This window comes from Engystomops pustulosus, chromosome 5 (genome assembly GCF_040894005.1).
Source record: "Engystomops pustulosus chromosome 5, aEngPut4.maternal, whole genome shotgun sequence".
NCBI lineage: Eukaryota > Metazoa > Chordata > Amphibia > Anura > Leptodactylidae > Engystomops > Engystomops pustulosus.
Genome location: NC_092415.1, coordinates 191,907,588 through 191,930,276, shown reverse-complemented (window position 1 = coordinate 191,930,276; position 22,689 = coordinate 191,907,588). Strand labels below are relative to the sequence as shown.

At 38.9% G+C, this 22,689-nt stretch overlaps 2 protein-coding genes across 4 annotated transcripts in view; one reads left to right on the top strand and one right to left on the bottom strand.

Annotated features, from left to right (window-relative positions):
- The window catches only part of DNAJC1 (DnaJ heat shock protein family (Hsp40) member C1), a 289,738-nt gene that overhangs the window by 244,767 nt on the left and 22,282 nt on the right, over positions 1 to 22,689 (bottom strand). The gene's annotated exons all lie outside the window — the stretch shown is intronic.
- Positions 1,542 to 22,689, top strand: part of BMI1 (BMI1 proto-oncogene, polycomb ring finger) — a 28,098-nt gene continuing 6,950 nt past the window's right edge. Inside the window, exons 1-8 of one of the 3 annotated variants that reach the window (XM_072154186.1) lie at positions 1,571 to 1,774; positions 15,273 to 15,384; positions 15,466 to 15,529; positions 15,635 to 15,669; positions 15,805 to 15,865; positions 15,947 to 16,003; positions 16,083 to 16,142; positions 16,965 to 17,299. In XM_072154186.1, the coding sequence (XP_072010287.1) occupies positions 1,636 to 1,774; positions 15,273 to 15,384; positions 15,466 to 15,529; positions 15,635 to 15,669; positions 15,805 to 15,865; positions 15,947 to 16,003; positions 16,083 to 16,142; positions 16,965 to 17,024 (588 nt within the window). In that variant the 5' untranslated portion in view covers positions 1,571 to 1,635 and the 3' untranslated portion in view covers positions 17,025 to 17,299. Of the gene's footprint in view, positions 1,775 to 15,272; positions 15,385 to 15,465; positions 15,530 to 15,634; positions 15,670 to 15,804; positions 15,866 to 15,946; positions 16,004 to 16,082; positions 16,143 to 16,964; positions 17,300 to 21,835; positions 22,333 to 22,689 lie in introns of those variants that run through there. The other 2 variants (XM_072154187.1, XM_072154185.1) reach the window with 2 other exon arrangements.

Below are 22,689 nucleotides of genomic sequence, written 5' to 3'. Positions count from 1 at the left end.
CAAGTGGAAGAAGGACCCTGCCCATGAGAAGGAAAAAAGGGAAAGTATACTGTAGAAGGTTAATAATGTATAAAAGAAGAAAATGTAAAGGAGACTTTGTTTTTTATTCATCCTCCGGGATGATAAAAGTTTGTATGATCTGCATTTTCTATGGTTTGTAAAAAAAAAAAAAATCAATAAAATTTGGAAAAAGAAAAAAAAAGGACCCTGCCCGTGAGGGCTCACAATCTTTCACACAGTACAGAATAGGACTTCTATGGATGTATTTTTGCTAAGAGGATGCTCCCACGGCTGGAATTAGGAAGAACAAGATTTTCTGATGGACTGGATAATAACAGTCAGGCACGGGTGTCTGCCTCATGCACATAAACCTTGTTTGTGGATGTGTGCTAGCTGTTTCCGCTGCCATACATCCCCATGTATTTCTATTGGCTCACACACATGGCCACTGAATGAACACCATGTATGAGCCGACTGCCTGAACCCAAAACTAAGAGCAGGTCCTATTCCTGCCTGTGTTTGCGGCTCAGGAAGTCTTTTCTACAGTCACTGATATGTGAGTGGACCTCTTACACAGGCCATAAACAAGGGTAATGGTTTTGGTACAGGATACAGACCTTTTAATCTTAGAAAAGCCTACCCTATTATTTATCTGCATTATCTAAAAATTCTGTACTTCTCCTTGGCCAAAACATACTTCTCAACAATCGTAAGATGAGCATTTTTTATTCTGCTGGAAAAGTTTTTATACAAGCCCTGGAAGTGGTCTCATTCTCTCTGTAGAACTCTTTCCCCTTCCTTTTCTGCCCTGATTGTGTTACATCTTAGGCTCAGTTCACATCACCAAAGAGGGAACAGCTGTACGTAATGCATTCTTTTTGAAATGAATAAAAACTATTATGAAACCCTAAAGACCTGAATATAAGTAAATGTAGTCTCTCAGGTACCAGCACAATTCAGGCCTGTGTTTCTTGCACCTTGATAAGGCTGGACCGCACTTAACTGGAATTCGCTTCTTGGTGCTGGAAATGTCCCTTTTTTTTCCAGGTGGTAACGCAAAGTTACTTAAAACCTGTCTGAGTAAACTCAATTTTCCCCTTTGACTAATGACTGTAACTAGACCTAAGCAAATCTCTTATCTGGGATAGCCTAAGGAAACCAATTATGTGACTCCTTACATCATATCAATATATGATAGGAGTCCCTGCTTTCCTGCAAAACAGCAGCTGAACCGTAACGCTGAAATGGGATTTCTGACTTAAAACTCGACTGAAACACGCCAAAATCAACTAAATGTATTAAGAGCTGGTCTATGTGCCTAAAGTCCCATAACATTGATATAAGGTTCACAAACCTGTGAGCTTGGTTGACTTGCCCACCCCTGAGAAGATGACCACATACAAACAATAGTGAGCAGCAGGACAATCCCTTGAGTTACCCCACCATGATCACAGCAGTGGAAAATACAAACAGCAGGGTATAAGTAACTGTGCCATCTATCTCTGGCATGGGACATGCTGGGAGCTGTAGTGCAGAGCCCTGCTGCAGTGGCCTGCATAAGACAGACTCCAGGCAGGCAGGGAAGCTGTCAGCTGGTGTGGTCACGTGGTGCGGGGCGGAAGGTCGCCGATCACAATGGAGCTGTCGGAGGACTTGCTGAGGGGGCTGCAGCGCTTAGCGGATCCGGCCCAGTTTAACCTTAAAGTTTTCAGTGCTGTCCTGCGGGCGGCCCTCCACAGCCTGAGCCCGGAGCAGGCCGCACATCCCGCCTTAGGTAAGGGAGAGAGGGGGCAGGGGCTCCGCCCGCCTCTGCTGCCGCCTTTGTGCCCGCTGGGAGGTGGCCGGGCAGAGCCGGGCACCGGGCAGCTCTCGGTATCACCCGCTTTTGTTCCTGTTGCTGCGCCGCAGACACCCGGGGAGGGCGGGGGATATGTGTGACCGGCACCTCGGCCTAGCCGCAGCTGGAGGGGCACGGAACCTGGCAGGAGGATAGAGGGGCGCAGCGGCCTCTCAGGGGACCCCCCTGTATTGTGAAGTGACCCGCGTGCCCCTGGTAACTGTTCTTTCCACAATGCGGTTTATAAATGAAAGCTGAAATGTGATTGGCTGCTGCGGCCTCCCCTCCGCTGCTCACATATAAAGTAACAATTGTCAATGGAGCTGATGTCCCCAGAGCACAGTGGTGGCCTGTACACACTCTGATTGTTAGTCCTGTATACATCAGTGTATGTGCAGACCTGGGCTGATCGCTACACTGTATCAGGCCACAGGATACTGGACTTGTGGTCAGCTGACATATGAGGTCACACAGATTATCTGAAATTATGTAGATGAGCATGTACTTACTACAACTGGACTAGGCATAACAACCAGACCTAACCATAGGAAGTGTCAGTACAGGAGAGGAGAACAGGACAGTAGGTCTGCCCTTAACTTCTTAAAAAGAGTAACTAAACCATTGAAGCTATTTTTTAATTTCACAAGTGAATAGTGGCAATGTTAATAGTAAAGTTTGACATATTCTTAAGTAAAGCAGCTTTGTGTTTCTTTTTTTTTTCCCTCCTCCTTCTCCTATACATGATTGATAGATAGATTGTACATGGATTAACTCTTTCCACATCCAGAGAACATTTCCTTTAACCCCTTAACGCTGCAGCCCTTTTTTGTTTTAGCATTTTAATTTTTCACTCCCCACCTTCAAAAATCTATAACTTTTTTATTTTTCCATGTACAGAGCTGTGTGACGGTTTATTTTCTGCGTAACAAATTACACTTCAAAATGGTGGTATTTAATATTATATGACGTGTACTGGGAAGCGGGAAAAAAATTCCAAATGCAGTGAAATTGGTAAAAAAAAACGCATTTGTGCCGTATTCTTGTGGGCTTGGATTTTACAGATTTCACTGTATGCCCCAATTGACATGTCTACTTTTATTCTTTTGGTCGGTACGATTACGGGGATACCAAATTTGTACAGGTTTTATGTTTTCATACATTTAAAAAATTTTTATAATTGTGTACGGAGATTTGGGAGGTGTCGTTTTTTGCGGATCTTGATGACATTTACAATGTTATAATTTTTAGGACTGTGTGACCTTTTGATCACTTTTCATAGAATTTTTTACATTTTTTTTTTAAATGGCAAAAAAGTGCCATTTTCGACTTTGGGCGCGATTTTCCATTACGGGGTTAAATGCAGTGAAAAACCATTATTATAGTTTTATAAATCGGGCATTTTCGGACGTGGCGATACCTAATGTGTTTATGATTTCTACTGTTTATTTATATTTATATCAGTTCTAGGGAAAGGGGGGTGATTTGAGTTTTTAGGGTTTTTTATTATTATTATTATTATTTTTAAACTATTTTATTTTTATTATTTTTCAGACTCCCTAGGGTACTTTAACCCTAGGTTGTCTGTACGATCCTATCATATACTGCCAGTATACTACAGTATGGCAGTATATGTGGATATTACTGCTCATACATTACAATGTGCTGATAGCACATTGTAATGCATGGGTTAACCCGAAGAAGCCTCGGGTCTTCGGAAGACCCGAGGCTACCATGGTGATGGATCACCGCGCCCTGATGACATCACGCATCCCCGATGAGCAAAAATCTTTTTGAAGCCACCGCCAGCGGGTGTTACCGATAAGCCTTTGCTGCAATATGCAGCAAAGACTTACCAGCTATGGAGAGGGCTCAGCCCGTGAGCACTCTCCATGCACCCGGCATGTGACGTAATACTACGTCACATGTTGGTAAGGGGTTAAAGGCCATTTACCATCAGGATGAAGGGTTGTATGCAAATGAGACTGAGGGGCTTGTGCTCATTTGCATAAGTCTTTCATTCTGGGGGTAGATGTCCTTTAATGATTCAGCTCTCTTAGGACATTAGACAATCCTGGGACTGTCTGTAAGGAGTTTGACACTCATCTCTCAGCGGATACCGGACAGAAAGCTGATTTAGGCTCAGTTCACACTACCGTCAGCATTTCTGTGTATTTACCTCCGTAGGAAAAAAAGGATGATAAATAAACAGAAATAGACTGAACATAACAGAAGACGGTGTCAGTTAATACCTTGCTGTTTAATGTCAGGGTTAGGCTAAGTTTACACTGTTGTTTAAACCTCCGTTCCTTACCTCAGTTAAAGAAAAAAAAACAAAAAAAACAGAGGTTTAACATATCGATTAAAAAACCTATTGACATCAATGTAAATTTTATGTCATCTGTTATGTTCTGTTTAGGCAGGGATCCGTTATGCATGCGTTTCTATCTATTTATCATCTTGCTTGAGAAAGGCTTTGGATGAAGCTGAAACGTAGCAGCTTGAGAATGAAAACCACTTGAACTTGTTCCACAACTTTGGAGTGCTGCCTCTTTTCAATTTTTATTTATTATAGGACCTGGCCTGGTCCTGTGTGCTGGCACCCGCATTAATTATCTTAGCAGTGCTGTTGAAAATTTTTTGTCTATATATCATCTTTTTATCTAGATATGTATACATTAACTATCTATGTCTATATCTATCTATCTAAAAAAAACTGATGTAATAACTGATTGTTAAAGCTGACACTTTTTTTAACTATCCGTCTCCCATTGAGTTCAATGTAAAACAATGATAACATCCGTTTTGCATGTGTTATATCAAACAGAAAAAAAAGTATTGCATCCACCATAATTTTTTTCTGACGCATTCTTAGCGGATGCCTGCCTAACTGAATATAACGGATGACATATAGGCTAAGTACTCAGGATTTGCGTTTATTTACCTCTGTTACAAAAAGATAACGGATGGTAAATAAATGGTAATACAACTGAACAGATGACACAGTACAAGCACCTTTTACTTTCAAGACATCGATCTGTAGCTTCTATATCAGTCTATCTATCTGTCGTTCTATCTCTCATAGATGACAAGACATCAATCTATAGCTTCTATATCTATAGATCTCATTTCTACCTGCCAATCGATCTCACTTTTCTATCTATCTACCAATTGAGCTCTCATTTCTATCTTCCTACCTGTATTTTTCTCTATACCTCAAATTTATGTATAACTTATCCATCATCTATTTTTCTATCTATACATTAACTATCTCTGTCTTACAATATCTGTAAATTTCATCTATAAAAACTGTAAAAACTGACACTTACTATCCGTCTTCATTGACTTCAATGTAAAAGATAACCTAATGACATGTTATGGTCAGTTCGGCATCATCCGTTATGAATCAGTTTTTTTAATTGAAAAAAAGTACTTTAAACTCCTTTTTTGTCAAAAAAACAGAAGAAAAAAAGGAGGATTGTCTAACAGATGACAACTGATGACATTAAAAATGGCATTGATTTCAATGGGATCAGGGGGGAAATGGAAATCTGAATGGTAGTGTGAACTGAGCCTTACATTTATGTCAATTGGATTTTTAACTGATAAACAGAGTTAAACCTCTGTTCTTTACTTTTTTTTTTTAGCACAGGAAGAAATAAAGGTTTAAATGGTAGTCTGAACTAGGACTTGCATAAACCGCTTAACCCCATAACAAGTTGGGCCCTTTTTTTGTTTTTGTGTTTCCATTTTTCACTCCCTACTTTCAGAAATCTCTAGCTTTTATGTTCCATGTACAGAGCTGTGTGAGGGCTTCTTTACAAATTGTACTTTATAGTGACAGTAAATAATATACCTTTCCACTGGGAAGTGGGGAAAAAAAATCCAAATGCAGTGATATTGGTGAAAAAACACATTTGCGCCATTTACTTGTGGGCTTGGTTTTTAAGGCTTCTGATGACATGTCTCCTTTTATTCTTTGTGTTGGTATGATCACAGGGATAACAAAGTTACATAGGTTTTAATACATTTAAAAAAAATGAAAGCCTTCTGTATGTAAAAAAATCTTCATGTCACCATATTGTGAAGCTAATGACCTTTTTCATAAATCCGAATACAAAGCTGTATGAGGTGTCATTTTTTGAGGGATGAGCTCAAGTTTTCATTGCTACCATTTTGAGGACTGTACAACCTTACGATCACTTTTTTTTAAAAAAAATTTTAGTTGTTGGGTAAAGCCATTGTAGAAGAAATATCATGTCACCGAGCTGTGGGGTATTTGTACAACCCGTATAGGTGTGGGACAAATGTTGTTAGCATTTTATATTTTGCTGATTCACTGAAATTATCGTCAATACATTTGAATTGGGACGTTTCTGCAAAACTGCTAATTGGCTGACAAAAATTGAACATGACATAAAAATGGAGGAATTTTTTTTTTTAATATGTAAATTAAAAACAAAAATACTAAATATGTAAAAAAAAAAGTATAAAAATATGCCATTACTATTGTCCCATACTAGGCCATAGCAGAAGCATTAGTACTGCTCTACTGCCATGGCCAGCTATCATCAGCCCTTGGAGGTTAGCAAAGCAGGGACTACTTCTAAATGATGATACAAAGCAGTGCTGACCATGAGCCATCCAGGAATTTGTATAGGAAATACTCAAGCTGCTGCTACCAGTGAACTTGTATACTATCCCAAATATCTGAAGTCACTGACATAGAGGAATCAGATAGGGGGGGGGGGGGGTTGATAATTAAAATAAAACTTTTAAAAAATTCCTGTTAAAAAGCAAAGAACAAAAAATAATGGTATACTTGGATTATAGAAAAACATTTTGCTAATAGAATAAAGTGTTGCATGCTTTTTTTTTAGGAAATATTTTGGTTTTTAACCCCTTAACGCTGAAGCCACTTTTCACCTTCCTGACACGGCCCATTTTTTTAAATCTGACATGTGTCTATTTAAGTGGTTATAACTTTGGAACGCTTTAACATATCCAGTTGATTTTGAGATTGTTTTTTCGTGACACATTGTACTTCATGCTGGTTGAGAAATTTAATCAATATATTTAGTATTTATTTATGAAATAAATGGAAATTTGGCAAAAATTTTGAGAAAAACAATGTTTTCCAAATTCAAAATTTTCTACTTTTTGGAAAGTTGTTCATATCACTAAAATAACTTGATAACTAACATTTTCCATATGTCTGCTTTAACTTGGCATCATTTTTCAAACATCTTTTCCTTTATTTAGGATGTTAGGAGGCTTATAACTTTAGGTGCAATTTTTCAGATTTTCACGAAAATCATCAAAACCTACTTTTGGAGGGTCAATTTAGTTAGAAGTGACTTTATAAGGCCTACATGACAGAAAACCCCCACAAATTACACCATTTTAGAAACTACACCCCTCAAAATATTCAAAACAACCTTTGGGAATTTTGTTAACCCTTTGAGCGTTTCATGAGGGTGAAACATAAATGAAAGTGAAATTAGAGAAATGTAATTTTATCTTACTATAGATTCATTGAACACTAAAATTTGCACCTTCACAATGGGTTAAAAAGGAAAATGCATTTTACAATATTTAGGGCAATTCCTCCTGAGTATGCCAATACCCATTTTGTCACTGTACCCTGCTGTACGGGCACAGGGGGGCACTTGGAATGGAAAGAGCGTTGTTTCGTTTTTGCAGGGCAAATATGGCTGAAAAAGTTTTCATGTGTCAGGATGCATTTGGAGAGCCATAATGGTACCAAAACAGAGAAAAGCCCCAACATGAGACACCATTTTGGAAAGTACACCCCTTGGAGAGTTTAGCAACGTGTAATTTGTGTATTTTCCCCAACAGGTGTTTGATTCAATTAGGCCCCAAAAGTGAAAAAAGGTGAAAATTTTCTCAAAAAAGTCACTTTTACCCCAAATTTTTGTAAGCCACAAGGGATAAAAGATGAAACAACCCCATAAATGTGTAAAACTATTTCTCCTAAGCACAGAACTGCACCACTTTTGCATATAAAGTGTGTTATGGGTACACAGTAGGGCTCAGAAGGGAAAGAGGGGCTTTGGCCTTTTAGAAGCCAGATTTGACAATCATCCTTTACATGTGTCAGGATGCATTTGGAGAGCCCTAGTGGTACCAAAACAGAGGGGAACCCCAACAAGTGTCACCATTTTGGAAAGTGCACCCTTTGGAGAATTCAGCAAGGTGTGATATGTGTATTTACCCCTACAGGTGTTTGCTTCAATTAGGTCCCTAAAAGGAAAAAGGTGAACATTTTCCCAAAAAAGTCACTTTTACGGCTAATTTTTGTATCCCATAAGGCATTAAAGATGAAACAACCCCAAAAAATGTGTACTAGCATTTCTCCCGAGTATAAAATTGCCCCACACATGCAAATAAAATGTTGTATGGGTACGCAGTGAAGCTCAGAAGGGAAAGAGGGGTGTTGGCCTTTTAGAAGCCAAATTTGACAGACATCCTTTACATGTGTCAGCATGCATTTAGAGAGCCGTAGTGGTACCAAAACAGAGGGGAACCCCAACAAGTGTCACCATTTTGGAAAGCACACCCCTTAGAGAATTTAGCAAGGTGTAATATGTGTATTTGTCCGTAAAGGTGTTTGATTTAATTAGGACTTAAATAGATAAAAGGAGAACATTTTCTTATAAAGGTCATTTTACTCCTAATTTTATATAGCCACAAGGGATAAAAAAATTTAATAACCCCCCAAAATGTGTAAACCTATTTCTCTCGAGTGTAGAAGTACCCCACATGTGTATATAAAATGTTGTATGGGCGCACAGTAAAAGGAAAGGGGAATGTTTGCCTTTTAGAAGCCAAATTTGACAGAAATGTTTGACATGCATTTGGAGAACCCTAGTGGTATAAAACAGAGAAGAATCCGAAAAGTGACCCTAATCTTTGAATGCACACCCCTTAGAGAATTTTGCAATGTGTAATATATGTATTTGCCCCTATAGGTGAATGATCCAATTAGGCCCTAATCATTAAAAAGGTGAAAATTTTTCCTATAAATGTCACTTTACCCCTAATTTATGTAAGCCACAAGGGATAATATATTAAATAACCCCAAAAAAGGTGTAAAACTATTTCTCCCGAGTGTAGAAGTACCCCACATGTGCATATAAAATGCATTATGGGCGCACAGTAGAGGAAAAGAGGGATGTTTGTCTTTTAGAGGCCAAATTTGCAAGAAATCCTTCACATGTGTCAGGATACATTTGGAGAGCCGTAGTGGTACCAAAACAGAGGAAAACCCGAAAAGTGACCCTAATTGTTGAATGTACACCCCTTGGGGAATATAGCAAGGTGTAATATGTGGTATAGTGTAATACATGTGGTGAAATGAGCATTTTGAACATATAGGTGGTTTCCAAATATGATGTGCAATGGAGTCCAAGATGGAAATTTCAATTATTTCTGGAAAGTTCAGTGCCCGTTATGTGGTGCCCCTTATGAGATAATCGAGGGGTATAGGGAGCAACGGGACATAACAGTTGTTACAATTATTCATTTTACCGAAATTAATTCACAACAGGTTGGGCGTGAATTGTGAATGTCTAGTGTATAAGGAGGTAGAATATACTAGGGGACCAACTAAACTTTTGTCACTCTGGAGGTGTCGCAGGTCTCTTAGTATATAGTGTCCATCCTTAGTATATAGTGTCCATCCTTAGTATATAGTGTCCATCCTTAGTATATGGTGTCCATCCTTAGTATGTAGTGTCCATCCTAGCTCCTCTTTTGGAACAGACTCTTTATTGAGTCCTACCATTAGAAGCAGCAGAATTCACCGGGAAAATGCTGCCCTGGCAAAACACAGGAACATCTAAACCAGAGGTACTGGGGCCCCGTCCTTCTTGTCCCAATATTAGTTTCCTAATATCTTTCTCTTGAAAACGGAGAAATGATACGGCAGGACGTGCACATTGGAACAGCACGTAAGAGTTGTACAGCATAATCTGTACAATGTGCACGGCCCGCACTTTTCTTCGTTTTAGTAGGGAAATTATCGCCAAGTGTTGCTCTTATTCAGCCTAGCGATGCCCATTGTGACGAATATTGCTGCTTTTGGCTGGACCAAATCGACCAGCCAATAGCGGCAAACATGGACAGAGGGGGGCAACAAAACCCCTCTGGACCGCAAGGCACAATTGGTGGCTGTCAGGAACAGCCGCCACCCTGCCCCGATCACCGTGTCTACAGACATGGTGACCGGTATTACTGACGTCATAAGTAAATTCGCTGCTATTGGCTCGTCTGAATTGATGAGCCAATAGCAGCGATAATAAACTGGGGGTGTGTGGGGGGAACGTAACCCTTCTGGTCCATGGGGCAGGATGGATGGCTGTCAGGAACAGCCGCCGTCTTACCCTGATCAGTGAACAGCCGCCGTCTTACCCTGACCGGTGTTGGAAAGTCACTACCCGCCGCACCGTTCTATAACAACGCTCGTTGGGAATAGGCTATACAATCTTTATTTATTTTTTAAGCAATCTAGACAAATAAGGGCTTATTTTTTGCGAGACGAGATGCACTGTAAAAAACTTAATTTTAGTGGGTTTTTAGCTTATTGAAGCAATTTTATTAACTTTTTACGTGTGGAGGAAAATAAAATCATCAATTCTTGTTTTGGATTTTTAGCATTTTTTGGGGGGGGGGTGTTCACTGTAGCATAACAATAATATATTATCTTTATTCTACGGATCACTACGATTACGGTGATACCTCATTTATATAGTTTTATTTTTATTTGTCCAATTTTATTGAAGGAAAACTAGAATAGAAAAAATTGCATTTGTTTTAGTATTGCCATTTTTATAGCAGCATAATTATAGTATTTTTTGGTTTACGGAGCTGGTTGTAAGCTTATTTTTTGCGTGACAAGTTGCTCTTTTTATTGGTATCATTTTGGTGCTTGTAACTTTTTCGGATCACTTTTTAGAACATTTTTTGTAAAGCAATTTGATAAAAAGTTTTAATTTTTGGCAAGTTTTTGGGGTTTTTTTTTTACCACGTTCACCGAGCGGGTCCAATTATGATTAGGATTTATTGTACAGATTGTTACGGACGCGGCGATACCAAATAAGTGGGGTTTTTTCGTGATTTAGTGTTTTTTATACTTTATTACTTGTGTAAAGGGAAATGTGGTGTTTGGGGGGACTTTCACTTTCTTTTATTATTTATTTTTATTGTAAAAAACCTTTATTTATTTATTTTTACTTTTTTTACAGTAATTGACATCTAAGCTTGAACAAGTGATCTTCTGATCACTTGTTCAAGCTTTTTTAAAGGTTACACAGTGCAATACAGATGTATTGCACTGTGTAATGTAAGACACTGAGCATGCTGCGCATGCCCAGTGTCTTACAGCCGGGTCCTGCCAGAAGGCACGGACCCGGCTTCCGGATCAAGATCTCGCAGCCCCGGGCACCGGCAGTCCCGGGGCTGCGATCGGAGCAGCGGACCCCCCCGGTAAGCGCCGCGGGGGGGTCCGATTCAGCTATAATTGGCTTTAAATGCCTCTAACACGCCGCGGTCAGCGCGACCGCGGCGTGTTAGGGGTTAACACCCGCGATCGGAGAAATCTCCGATCGCGGGTGTTAGAGGCGGGTGTCAGCTATAATATATAGCCGACACCCGCAGCTTCTGGCGCCGGCTCCGTTCAGGAGCCAGCGCCAGAAGCTTGACGTAATAGTACTGCATTTTGCGGGAACGCACCTCCCGCGATGCAGTACTATTACGTCAAATGTCGGGAAGGGGTTAATATCACATTTTTAATATATTGATAACTTTGTGTTACCCCTGTGTGGTTTCCCTAACTACTCTGCCATTGTTCAATCACTGCAGAGAGTGTCAGACTCTATGACAAGAGGAATGGTAACACCCAATTGTCACTTTAATTATACATTTCTAGAAGGCATAGCAAGGCCATAGGGTAAGCAATGATATAGATTCTAAATAAATTTATGGGAAATACATGTTTTTATTAAAACAGACTTTTTAAGGTTTAGGTGACAAATTATGTTTTATGGATAGATCACCATTTTACAACTAAATCTATATTTGTCTAGCAGAAGAGAAGGTATAGAAGTGTTAGATTTGGTTTGTGTTTGATGTATTTATATCTCTATAATTTCTCTATAGAAACGATTTCTAAACAAAATGGATACATTTTAATAATCAGGAAAAGAGGCACAAACAATAATTATGATGCAGGTGCTCATAATTTTCCTCCAGCTAATAAAACATTGGTTAGTTACTATGAGCAGGCAGTTTTCTCTGGCAATAGTTTGTAGGGGAATGAATCTACGTTGCTTATTTTTATTAATTAGGTTGTATCCTTTTAGTTTGGTTTTGCTACAAACAAAACACAGTTAACAATATATTTATGTTGGCAGATATGTTTTAAAATGTCTGCATCTGAAAACAATTTTTTGAATGGGTTTACAATCTGTAGTAGAGCTATAATTATATTCTTTGAAGTTCTTTCTTCATACTATTCCTTTGTTAAAAACTAGCACCAGTTCTTCACTGTTCAGGCCTTATACTTGAGCATAGAATTCACTGTTCTTTATAATAGTAAATCCCACTGGAAATGACAGAACTAGGCTCTGGGTGTTAACTTTAGAAGTAAAATGTGTTCATAATAATTGCTGGAAAATTAAAGACAAAGTAGTTACTGTGATGCCTTGAAAACTTTTCCCATGTTTCCTGTAACATGGGGAAATGGTTATGGTGCTGTGGCTATCTACTGCCATATACCAAGAATTTACTTTGATTTTTGAATGAGTGAATTAAGACCATAGTCAATTACAATTGTTTTAGCACAACATGTAATATGTCTTTTTAAATTAGTATTTTTATTTGTGCTGGTAGACAGCTGTCAACATGTAATGATGCTGTCCTGTGTACTCTTTATTATTTTCTCTATTTGTTAATGATTTAGTACATTACATACATGATAACTCACCTACTTCATAATTTGATCATTTGTGACTTCGAGTAGCCATCCTTCATGAGAATCTGCCTAATCTGGAGGTTATTTGTGGACACAGGGGAACATGATTAAATGAATCTCACTTGTCATTTGTAAATCCATCAATAAAGATATGCAGTGCTTGGTAAACCAGCACCAAATCTGTGTTTTTTGTTTGTTTTTTTTATATAGAGCAATGTACACAACAGAGCAACTCTATACTGGCTGTAAATACATATGTTACTACTACAGATCTATTTCAGTGTAGAAGTGCCAAACTTGCATAGGTGAAGGGCAGTTGACTAAACTTTTCAGATGGTGGAAATCCCAGGGTTTAAACAGTAGATGAAAATGAAAGGAAGTTATTTATTTGTTATTAATAGTCAGGTGGCTGGGTTGCTGTACTTCATGTAGCCAGGCCAACAATATACTTCAAATCATCCAAATCTTTACTTCTAATGGCCTCAAATCTGATACATAATCCAAACATTTGTCTGTATCTATAGGCTCAATATATATTTTCCAAGTCTATGCATGTAGTCATATCAATTAAATATGTTAAGATTTAGAGATCTGCAATGGAAATATCCAGTTTACAGTAGTGGGACTGCATTCTGTCCTTCTTGGTAATAGTGCACAGGACCGTGTCTTCAGAGAGTAACTATTGTGATATCATCCCCACTTAGTATTGAGTGGTCACTAAAAGTATTGGGTATTCTATCTCCATTCAGTAAACACCTTGGTTTTTCTTATCCTCCTGATAGGTGGTACTATCCTCATACATATTTTATAATGTAGATGTTTACTAGCAAAACATAATCGGGTTTCTGTGTATAATTTAAAATCAAACGTTTTCATGGTTGTAATTGAATGAATTGATTTGACTGGTTTCCATTTCACCTGCGTTTATATCAATCTATTTATTTTCCCTGTGTATATTTCTCAGCCTTTTTTACTTGAAAAGTTGCAGCATATTTTAATTAGTAGAATTATGTGACATGTATGTCACTGGTTTCTGTAGGTTTTTGTGTATATCATTCTTCCAGCTATGTAAAGCTGGGCTCTTCCATGACTTGCTGCCTATTCACATTGTATAGTCCGCAGTCCTGTGCTTGGGCAGGACTTGGGGTGCTGCCCTGTTACCTTTATTTTATTGCACACACTGTGCTAGGGAGAGGGATTACTTTATTTCTTTTTGGCCCTGTCTTATATACTGAATTATATAAAAACATGCTAAATCCTGGTTCATTGAGTAACATGGCATCTAGACTATCGCTGTATTTTTTTATTTACAGCTCAAGTGTCACATAGTAAAGAACATATTCTATACTCATGACATCAATTATTGGATCTTGAGTAACGTTGGAAGATTTCGAGGTGATTTATGAGTGTATAAGGGTAATTACAGCATATGTGAGGTATAAACTGGTCAGCACTTTACTATTTTAAAAATACATTTGTGGTGTCTTGTGTGTGTGGTCCAGTTGGGGCTGGACATCAAGTCTGTTATTGATCAGTAATTGTTTCTCCAATAGTTATTGGTATAATTTTTATTGTTCCATACCTGTCAGGAGAGAAGATAAATAAATAACTACATAGTATAGATAGCATGTTATTAGACATAGATGGGCTAAATTTATATTAGACGTAGGTAGAGTTTGTAAAAGAGAAAATGTGTGTGATCTATCCGTCTATTATATTTAAAGTAGATGATGGAAGCCATTTTTGGCGTTTCACATTTGCTGAAATTCTAGTAACAGATCTAGGTAGAATGTGTAATAGATAGAATAAAGAAGATGGTGGAAGCAATGCTTGAGGTTTTAAAACTATTTTAAACTAATTATATAGATGGGACATCTATACAACATGCTATAAATAGCGTGTTGGATAAATATTCTGTATGTTTACGTGCCATGATGACGTAGTCTCTATAGCATTATTATATCTTTAATACCATGTGGGTTACATGTAGACTACTGTCAGGATGTCAGGTTCCGTGTGTTAATAGATTACTCGGTAGAGATCGCGAGTGGAAATGTGTGTGTCACCAGCTGTGGGCGGCTGCATGTATTGCCAGGAAGTGGAGCTCCTGTGGATGTTGGTCTTGCTGTAAATGGCCTCTCATTAGCGCTGACACTCGGGGAAACTGTTCACTTACCAGCATTACAGATAACCTATCCTCACATCACTAGTAGAATAGTAGATGTGTGCAGGCTGTACAGTGGGAGTGCACTGCAAGAGATTCCTTGCTCTCAGTTCCTATAATTAAACTAAACCTTTTTAATAAGAAACCGTTCTGATCTCATGTATCTTTAATTTCATTTGTATCTGATATACGAGACTCGGGTTTCCACATAGATATATCTATAATCACTCTTGTCTCTTGCTCCTATCTTGTGACCTAATTGTATGTTTGTGTTGATCTAGATGACACAGTGTTTCAGCACATCCCCCCATGTCACATAAAAGAGTGTCAGGCTGCAGCCACTACCTGTATACTTGAAGCAGTGAGGAACAATGTAGACAGAGCAGCTCTCAGGTACCTGCTCCTACATAATAAATATGGGGGTAAAAGGGTAACTTCATCATATGTGTCCTCTTACTGCTCCTGTTCCCACAGCACATTCCTGGAGGACTGCAAATTCGATAAAGAGAGGACGGAGCACTTCTGGACAGAATACCAGGTTCTTACATTGATCTGTTTTTTGTTCTTTATTTGTATTATTCGGTTTTATTTATTGTTTCTTAATATTTAGTATATGAATTAATCAGTCTCTGCTACATTCCAGAAACACAGGGAGTCGCTAGAAATTCTACTAGAAAAGTGAGTGTTTTCTATTCTCAGATCAAGCTCTGACATTGGATAATGTTATATAGATTATACATAGATATATTGGCATAGATTATAGCTGTTTCAGTTTTCTTATAATACTTATTAATTGGGTATTTGTCTACCCAGTATTGGCAGGGGCCCCCAGCATGTGTCAGATGTGTCCTGGCGTCTTGCCTATGAAATCAAGGTGATTATCTTGTATGTATTAATAAATATATACACACATGTAAATAATTATTTGTAGCTAAGAGAGTTGTTTCCTCTACAGACCAATCAATTGTACAAAACCTACCGACCTTCCTACTTGGTGAAATTCAATTTAGAGGTAAATACACAATATCATGTAGTATAACCCTTTGACTGTTTCCTAAAATGTGTCTTAAAATGTGCTCTTTGTTTTGTAGTCAGCAGATACAAGCAAAGCCCCGGATCTTAGTTTTAATTGCTCAATGGAGCAGCTACAGGTATATTTCAATAATGTGTGTGTTACATGTAGCTGTCTGTTAATCTATCTGTCGTCTATCTCGTATCCATCTTCAAGTATCTATCGAATCTTTTCCAATATTTCTATTTCATATCTATCCATCTTGTATATTTCTATAGTATATATGTTAACTTCTTATCTATCATTCCTAGTAAAATGAACAATAAAGACCAAAAAAAAAAAAATACAAGGCTGAGATATATATATTGTGTAGAGCTCTGCACTCGCTTGTCTATAGCTATGCACTTGATAGGATTCCTTAAATACCAGGTTATCTATCAAGGTTTGCTGTTTGTGGAGGAATGTGATGTATTTATTAAAGCAATGTACACAGCAATGAGTAGGTCCAGGGATGTCAGAGACGTCTACATATGATAAAATATAAGCCTTTGATCACTTTAGATGTCATTGTATGCTATAGAAACATGTTGCTGGACTGCATAGTTGTCGGTGTGCAGTTTTATGTTATTTTCGTGGAGGGGGGGTCATTATCGCCATAATTTTAATTTCCACTTTATGTATCATTCTCTTTCTATGTATGCTTAATAATATACATATTTAGCTATTGGTAAAAATGTGTCAATCTATAATTATACCGTGTAATAAGCCAAATTCTGAGGTGCAGAAGGCATTTCCAGAAGTAAAGAACTTCTGTTAATTGACTGTCTCACAAACTGAATGTGTTATCTCAATCATGATATTTTCAAGTATATAATTAAGACCACTGATTAGATAATAAATAGACATGTTTGTATACATTTATCTTTGCCTTTTGATATTTAATTTTGCTATTTTTTTGTAGGACTTGGTAGGGAAACTTAAAGATGCTGCCAAAAGTTTGGAGAGGACATCCCAGTTGTGACAAGAGAATATTCTGTATCCACAGAAGAAATAAATTGTGTTTACCCAGAGACAATTGTTGCATTCCATGATGTGCTGTTTGTGACATAACACCACTTGGACTACTTTCAGATCTCACTTCTGCAATACTAACATACTGTTTGCCAATACGGTTTCCTCTAGCTACCAGGCTGTTACAGGACTTGGCCAACACAATCCCCTTCCCCAATGGATTTACCATGCCCATATATTGTATGTCATTTGTCAGCACAAAATAAATATTATGGTGAAACCAGATTTTGTTGTTTATTTAATGTCTGCTTTGTCCAGTGGTAAGAGCAACAATGGTACCTTATAAATCAGCAGTCAAATCTCTTGTGGTGCCATGCAGGTAAAGGAATAAATATTACAACTGTGGAAATATCAGGATCTGCAGTGCGAAGAGACTACAAGCTGCCTGTATAGTTACAGAATTGTCACAAATATGTTTTGTTGTTTACAATGTTTCCAGGAAGGGACCGAATACACAAATCGAGGTTATACATTGTATGTACTACACTCCAACACAAATCCATTCCTGTTGTGTGTAATACATTTGTGGATAATTCTATAATACAAATAAACGGGAAACCGATTTAACAAAAATATAAGGTCTTGACATAACTATAATTGGTCCTACCACCTTAACACAAAAGTACCACCGAAGCCAAAAAGTCATACTGAAAAATGATCAATAAAATTCCTAGAATCTGAATTATCGAAATGTAAAACAATACCTCTTCCACTAATTCCCATGGAAAGCCTGTACAATGCAATAGAGAGAGTTTTGAGAGTAGCTCCCCATTCATGCTGTAATCCACAATACTCCCCCCACTGTCGGGCACACATTCCTGCCTTTGCACAGTCCTGTGCCCGGAACGGGCGGCGCTTTGTTCAGGGGGTCAGAGACCACCAGCGACCACCCCAGGCAGAAGAAGCGTGAGATCACAGCCCTGTGTGTTTAGAGAGATCTGGGATCCAGTAGAAGAATTTCCTTCTTTCTGGAACATAAATTTTCTGTCCTGTCATGGAATCAGATAACTAGTTGCACATTTGGGGAAACTTAAGGGATCTTGACCGATACATTGGGCTAAAGTGATGCACATTTATATATTGTGAAGTATAGGTACATGAAAGCATAGATTGATGTATACATACAAAAGTAAAGTTGTATAGAAGATGTGTAATTCAAGAACTATGTTCTCCTATCTGGCATTACTTTAGCATAGAGATTCTGTAAGCAGCTATACTGCTCAATATATACATTACTATGTCAGTCCTCCTACTCTTGCAACAACATTTTTATACATAATATAATTCTTTCTACTCGATTGAAGCTACATTCTATAAAAATGTATTATATATTATATTTCATACGATATATTCTCCATTTAAATCGAGACTATATGGTCTTTCCCATCGGTTTACACATACACAATCTACGCAGTTCTGCGATCATGTACATATAGTGTATACACGGCTCTGTGTATATCAGGTACGCACAGCTCTGCTCATACTGTACCAGTATGTATGCACAGTTCTGCTCCCTTCCCTATACATTACATATGCAAAGCTCTGACAAACCCTGAACAAATACAACATACACAATACATACTCATTCGTGTACAAATATATTATGCACACCCCTGTTCGTTCATACCTGATGTAGACACATGTATCTCATTTTATACCTGAAATATGCACTGTTCTGCTCATCGCAATGCATACAGCCTGTATAGCTCTGCTCTTCGCTGTACACACAGTATACACAGCTGTGATCATCGTCATACACATGAGATATACATAGCTTTTCCCTTCGTTGTACATATAAAGTATACACTGCTTCTGCCATCGCCATAGACGTTAGGTATACACAGCTATATTCATCGCTATATATATTTATATATATATATATATATATATATATATATATATATATATATACTGATCGCCATACATAAGGTATACACAGCTCTGACCTCGTTATACATATACTGTATACACAACTGTACTGATCGCAGCACACATAGTATATACATCCTACAGCCTTGTTCCTCGCCATACACAGATGTACTCTTCGTAGCACACACAATATATACATCCTACAACCTTGTTCCTCGCCATACAAATAAGGTATACGCAGATGTACTCATCGCTGCACGTATACAGTATATACAGCCTTGTTCCTCGCCATACACATGAGGTATACACAGATGTACTAATCGTTGCACGAATACAGTATACAGCCTTGTTCCTCGCCATACACATGAGGTATACATAGCTTTTCTGATCGCAGCACACACAGTATATACATCCTAGAACCTTGTTCCTCGGCATACACACGAGGTATACACAGATGTACTGATCGCAGCACACAAAGTATATACATCCTACAACCTTGTTCCCCGCCATACACACGAGGTATACACAGATGTACTGATCGCAGCACACACGATATATACATCCTACAACCTTGTGTACACACGAGGTATACACAGATGTACTGATCGCAGCACACACAGTATATAAATCCTACAACCTTGTTCCTCGCCATACACACGAGGTATAAACAGATGTACTGATCGCAGCACACACAGTATATACATCCTACAACCTTGTTCCTCGCCATATACATGAGGTATACACAGATGTACTGATCGCAGCACACACAGTATATACATCCTACAACCTTGTTCCTCGCCATATACATGAGGTATACACAGATGTACTGATCGCAGCACACACAGTATATACATCCTACAACCTTGTTCCTCGCCATATACATGAGGTATACACAGATGTACTGATCGCAGCACACATACAGTATATACAGCCTTGTTCCTCGCCATATAAATGTGCACTGCAACCATCACAGACCATTGAATTGTGTACTGTGCAACCATGTTTATGATTGGTTATGTCACCTATTAGTCTCTATAGTTTTACGGTCTATTGCTATAATTGACTGCAGCTATACATCCAGCTACTATATATATACATATATATATATATATATATATATATATTTTATTTTTAAAAATTATTCTTATTTTTAATGGACATGATTTGCACAGCGGTTTTAGTTTCATTCATAATAATATATCTGTACTTCTAGTCCGTATACCACGAACGAAGTGGTATACGGATTTATATAGCCTCGTACATTGTCCATATATTAGTCTGCTTAGTACATAATTGGTATACATATATAGGTAACACTGTAAATGTCTTCATATCTAGCTTTCCTACAGGGAATACCTTGATGGTAGGCGTTTATGTAATCATACCTGCATACATCTAGTTATTTGCCTACCCATATGTACATAACTAGGTAGTAAAGTTGCAATTGTATCTAGTACATCTGGTCAGTGCAGTAGGTGTATATCATGTGTGGACACTGGACTTCTCCTTATTCCACTGTAATTAGATTTGTGTAGAGCCAGTTGCTCTAAATGTAGACGATGTATGTATGTATATACCTCCCCAGTACTCTGCACTAAGGAATCGGAATGTGCGTTTATTTAGGATAAGTTGTAAGTTGTAAGATTGTAAGTTTATCAGCAGTTTATCAGTCCAGTTGGACTGTATGTGCTTCTACACAGTAGTATATATACACGTCCATTTATTCTATACTGCGGGTATTTCTGTAGTTAGTACGTGAAGTATTTACCTAGTTACCAGTAGTAGACTGTACTTATAGTCCTTATGACTTTAGTAAGCAGATTACAAGTACATCTGCATACATCTATAGACGAGTATATATTCACTTCCCCAGAAGTACATTGTAGTAATAGTGTCTACAGTGTACTACTAGGGAGGTGAATATATACTCGTCTATAGATGTATGCAGATGTAATTTTAGTATGCTTACTAAAGTGGTAAATCATATCCGGTGAGTACGCTGTAATTCTATAACATGACGAGGACTAGCTATCATGGTTGATACAGTTTGAGTATACATCGTTACATGTGTAGGTCTAGTTCGGGTATATTTGTATGTTTACGGCGATTACATTATTATTACATTGCTGTCATTTTGGTAACTACATCGGTACTTTTGTAGCAATCGCTAAATCCCATCGCCCCTTTACCACCTCCATATCTATACTCCTTCTCGGCATATGTATATTCATTGGTTATATCGCTGTGCCCAAAAAATACCTACCTTCCATATAAGTAATTGAGACTGTACTGAGATTCTCTACAGATATATATATCTGCATACTTCAGGCAGTCTTTATATACAAAGCTAATGAAACTTCAGTTAAATATGACGTGACTTCATCTACATCTACATTTAGGTCATTACTTTCTTGTAACCCCAGACCTGTGACGTTGTTATATATATAGTTATTATGATAGTGTTCTTTCTACAGTAATATAGATGACTGATAGATAGATAGATAGATAGATAGATAGATAGATAGATAGATAGATAGATAGATAGATAGATAGATAGATAGATAGATAGTGTGCATTCAGCATTGAGTGTATGTAGATGAGAAATGTGCATACATCAGTGTGTAAATGATGAGAGTATGCATACAGTAATGAGTGTGTGTGTAGATGAGAAATGTGCACACAGCAGTGTGTAGTTGATGGAAGCATGCACATAGCGGGTGTGTGGATAATTAGAATGTGCACACAGCAGTGAGTGTGTGGATGATGAGAGTGTGCACACAGCAGTGAGTGTGTGGATGATGAGAGTGTGCACACAGCAGTGAGTGTGTGGATGATGAGAGTGTGCACAGTGTGTACACTAATTCCCAGGCCGCCCTTAAGGAATGAGACCACGTGACGTTGCGGGGCGGGCGGACTCTGAGCCATTTTGGGGACGGTGTCAGTTTGCAGTGTGAGGCTCCAGCGAGCGGAGTGTCCGGGCAGTCAGGGAGAGCTGTGCTGTGAGATCGGGGCTCTGTGTAAGGGGGGGAAGACTAGCTGCAGAGCCCGGCTGAGCTCCAGGAGGAGAGGAAGCACCGTGCATATAAGCAGGCGCTCAGGACAAAGCGCTGAACATGGTGTAATCTGCCCGGATCTGGCTACAAGAGGCGGCGGGGTTTGCACGTTTGCACGGCTGAACGGCGCAGGAAGCCGGGGAGGCATCGGGGACCTCCCACCTTCGGTTTGGCTGGAGAAGGGGGGGATGAACGCAGTCCCTGCACTGACAGCGTCTGCAGATCAGCTCAAGATGGCCGCCCCTGGGCTGCTGCTCATCCGCTGAGCGCCCCCCCGGACACCGCATTGTCCCCGGACCCTCCAGGAACAGCAGCCACCCCAGAGTGAAGCCCACGGTAGGTGCATGGGGCGCTCTCCTCGGTGGGGGGTTGGTATCCGTGGCGGTGGCGGTGGCGGGGAGGGGGGGGGGTGGCTGGGTGTTTGTCTGGTTGTACGTAAATAAAGAGGAGGGGGAGTGATGGGGGTGGGGTGTGAATGTTGGAATTCGATAAAGGGGGACTATACAGGTAGTTGGGGGAACATGGGGTTTTTGGGGGTGGGGAGAAAAGAGGGGAACACGTGAGAGCAGAGGTGCCATCTTCTGATTGCTCATGTGCTGCCCAATCTGAGTCGTGGTGTACTCTCCCCTATCCTCTGTATATAGACATGCTCCCTCTCCTCCTACCCCATGTCAACATGCCCCCACCCCTGTA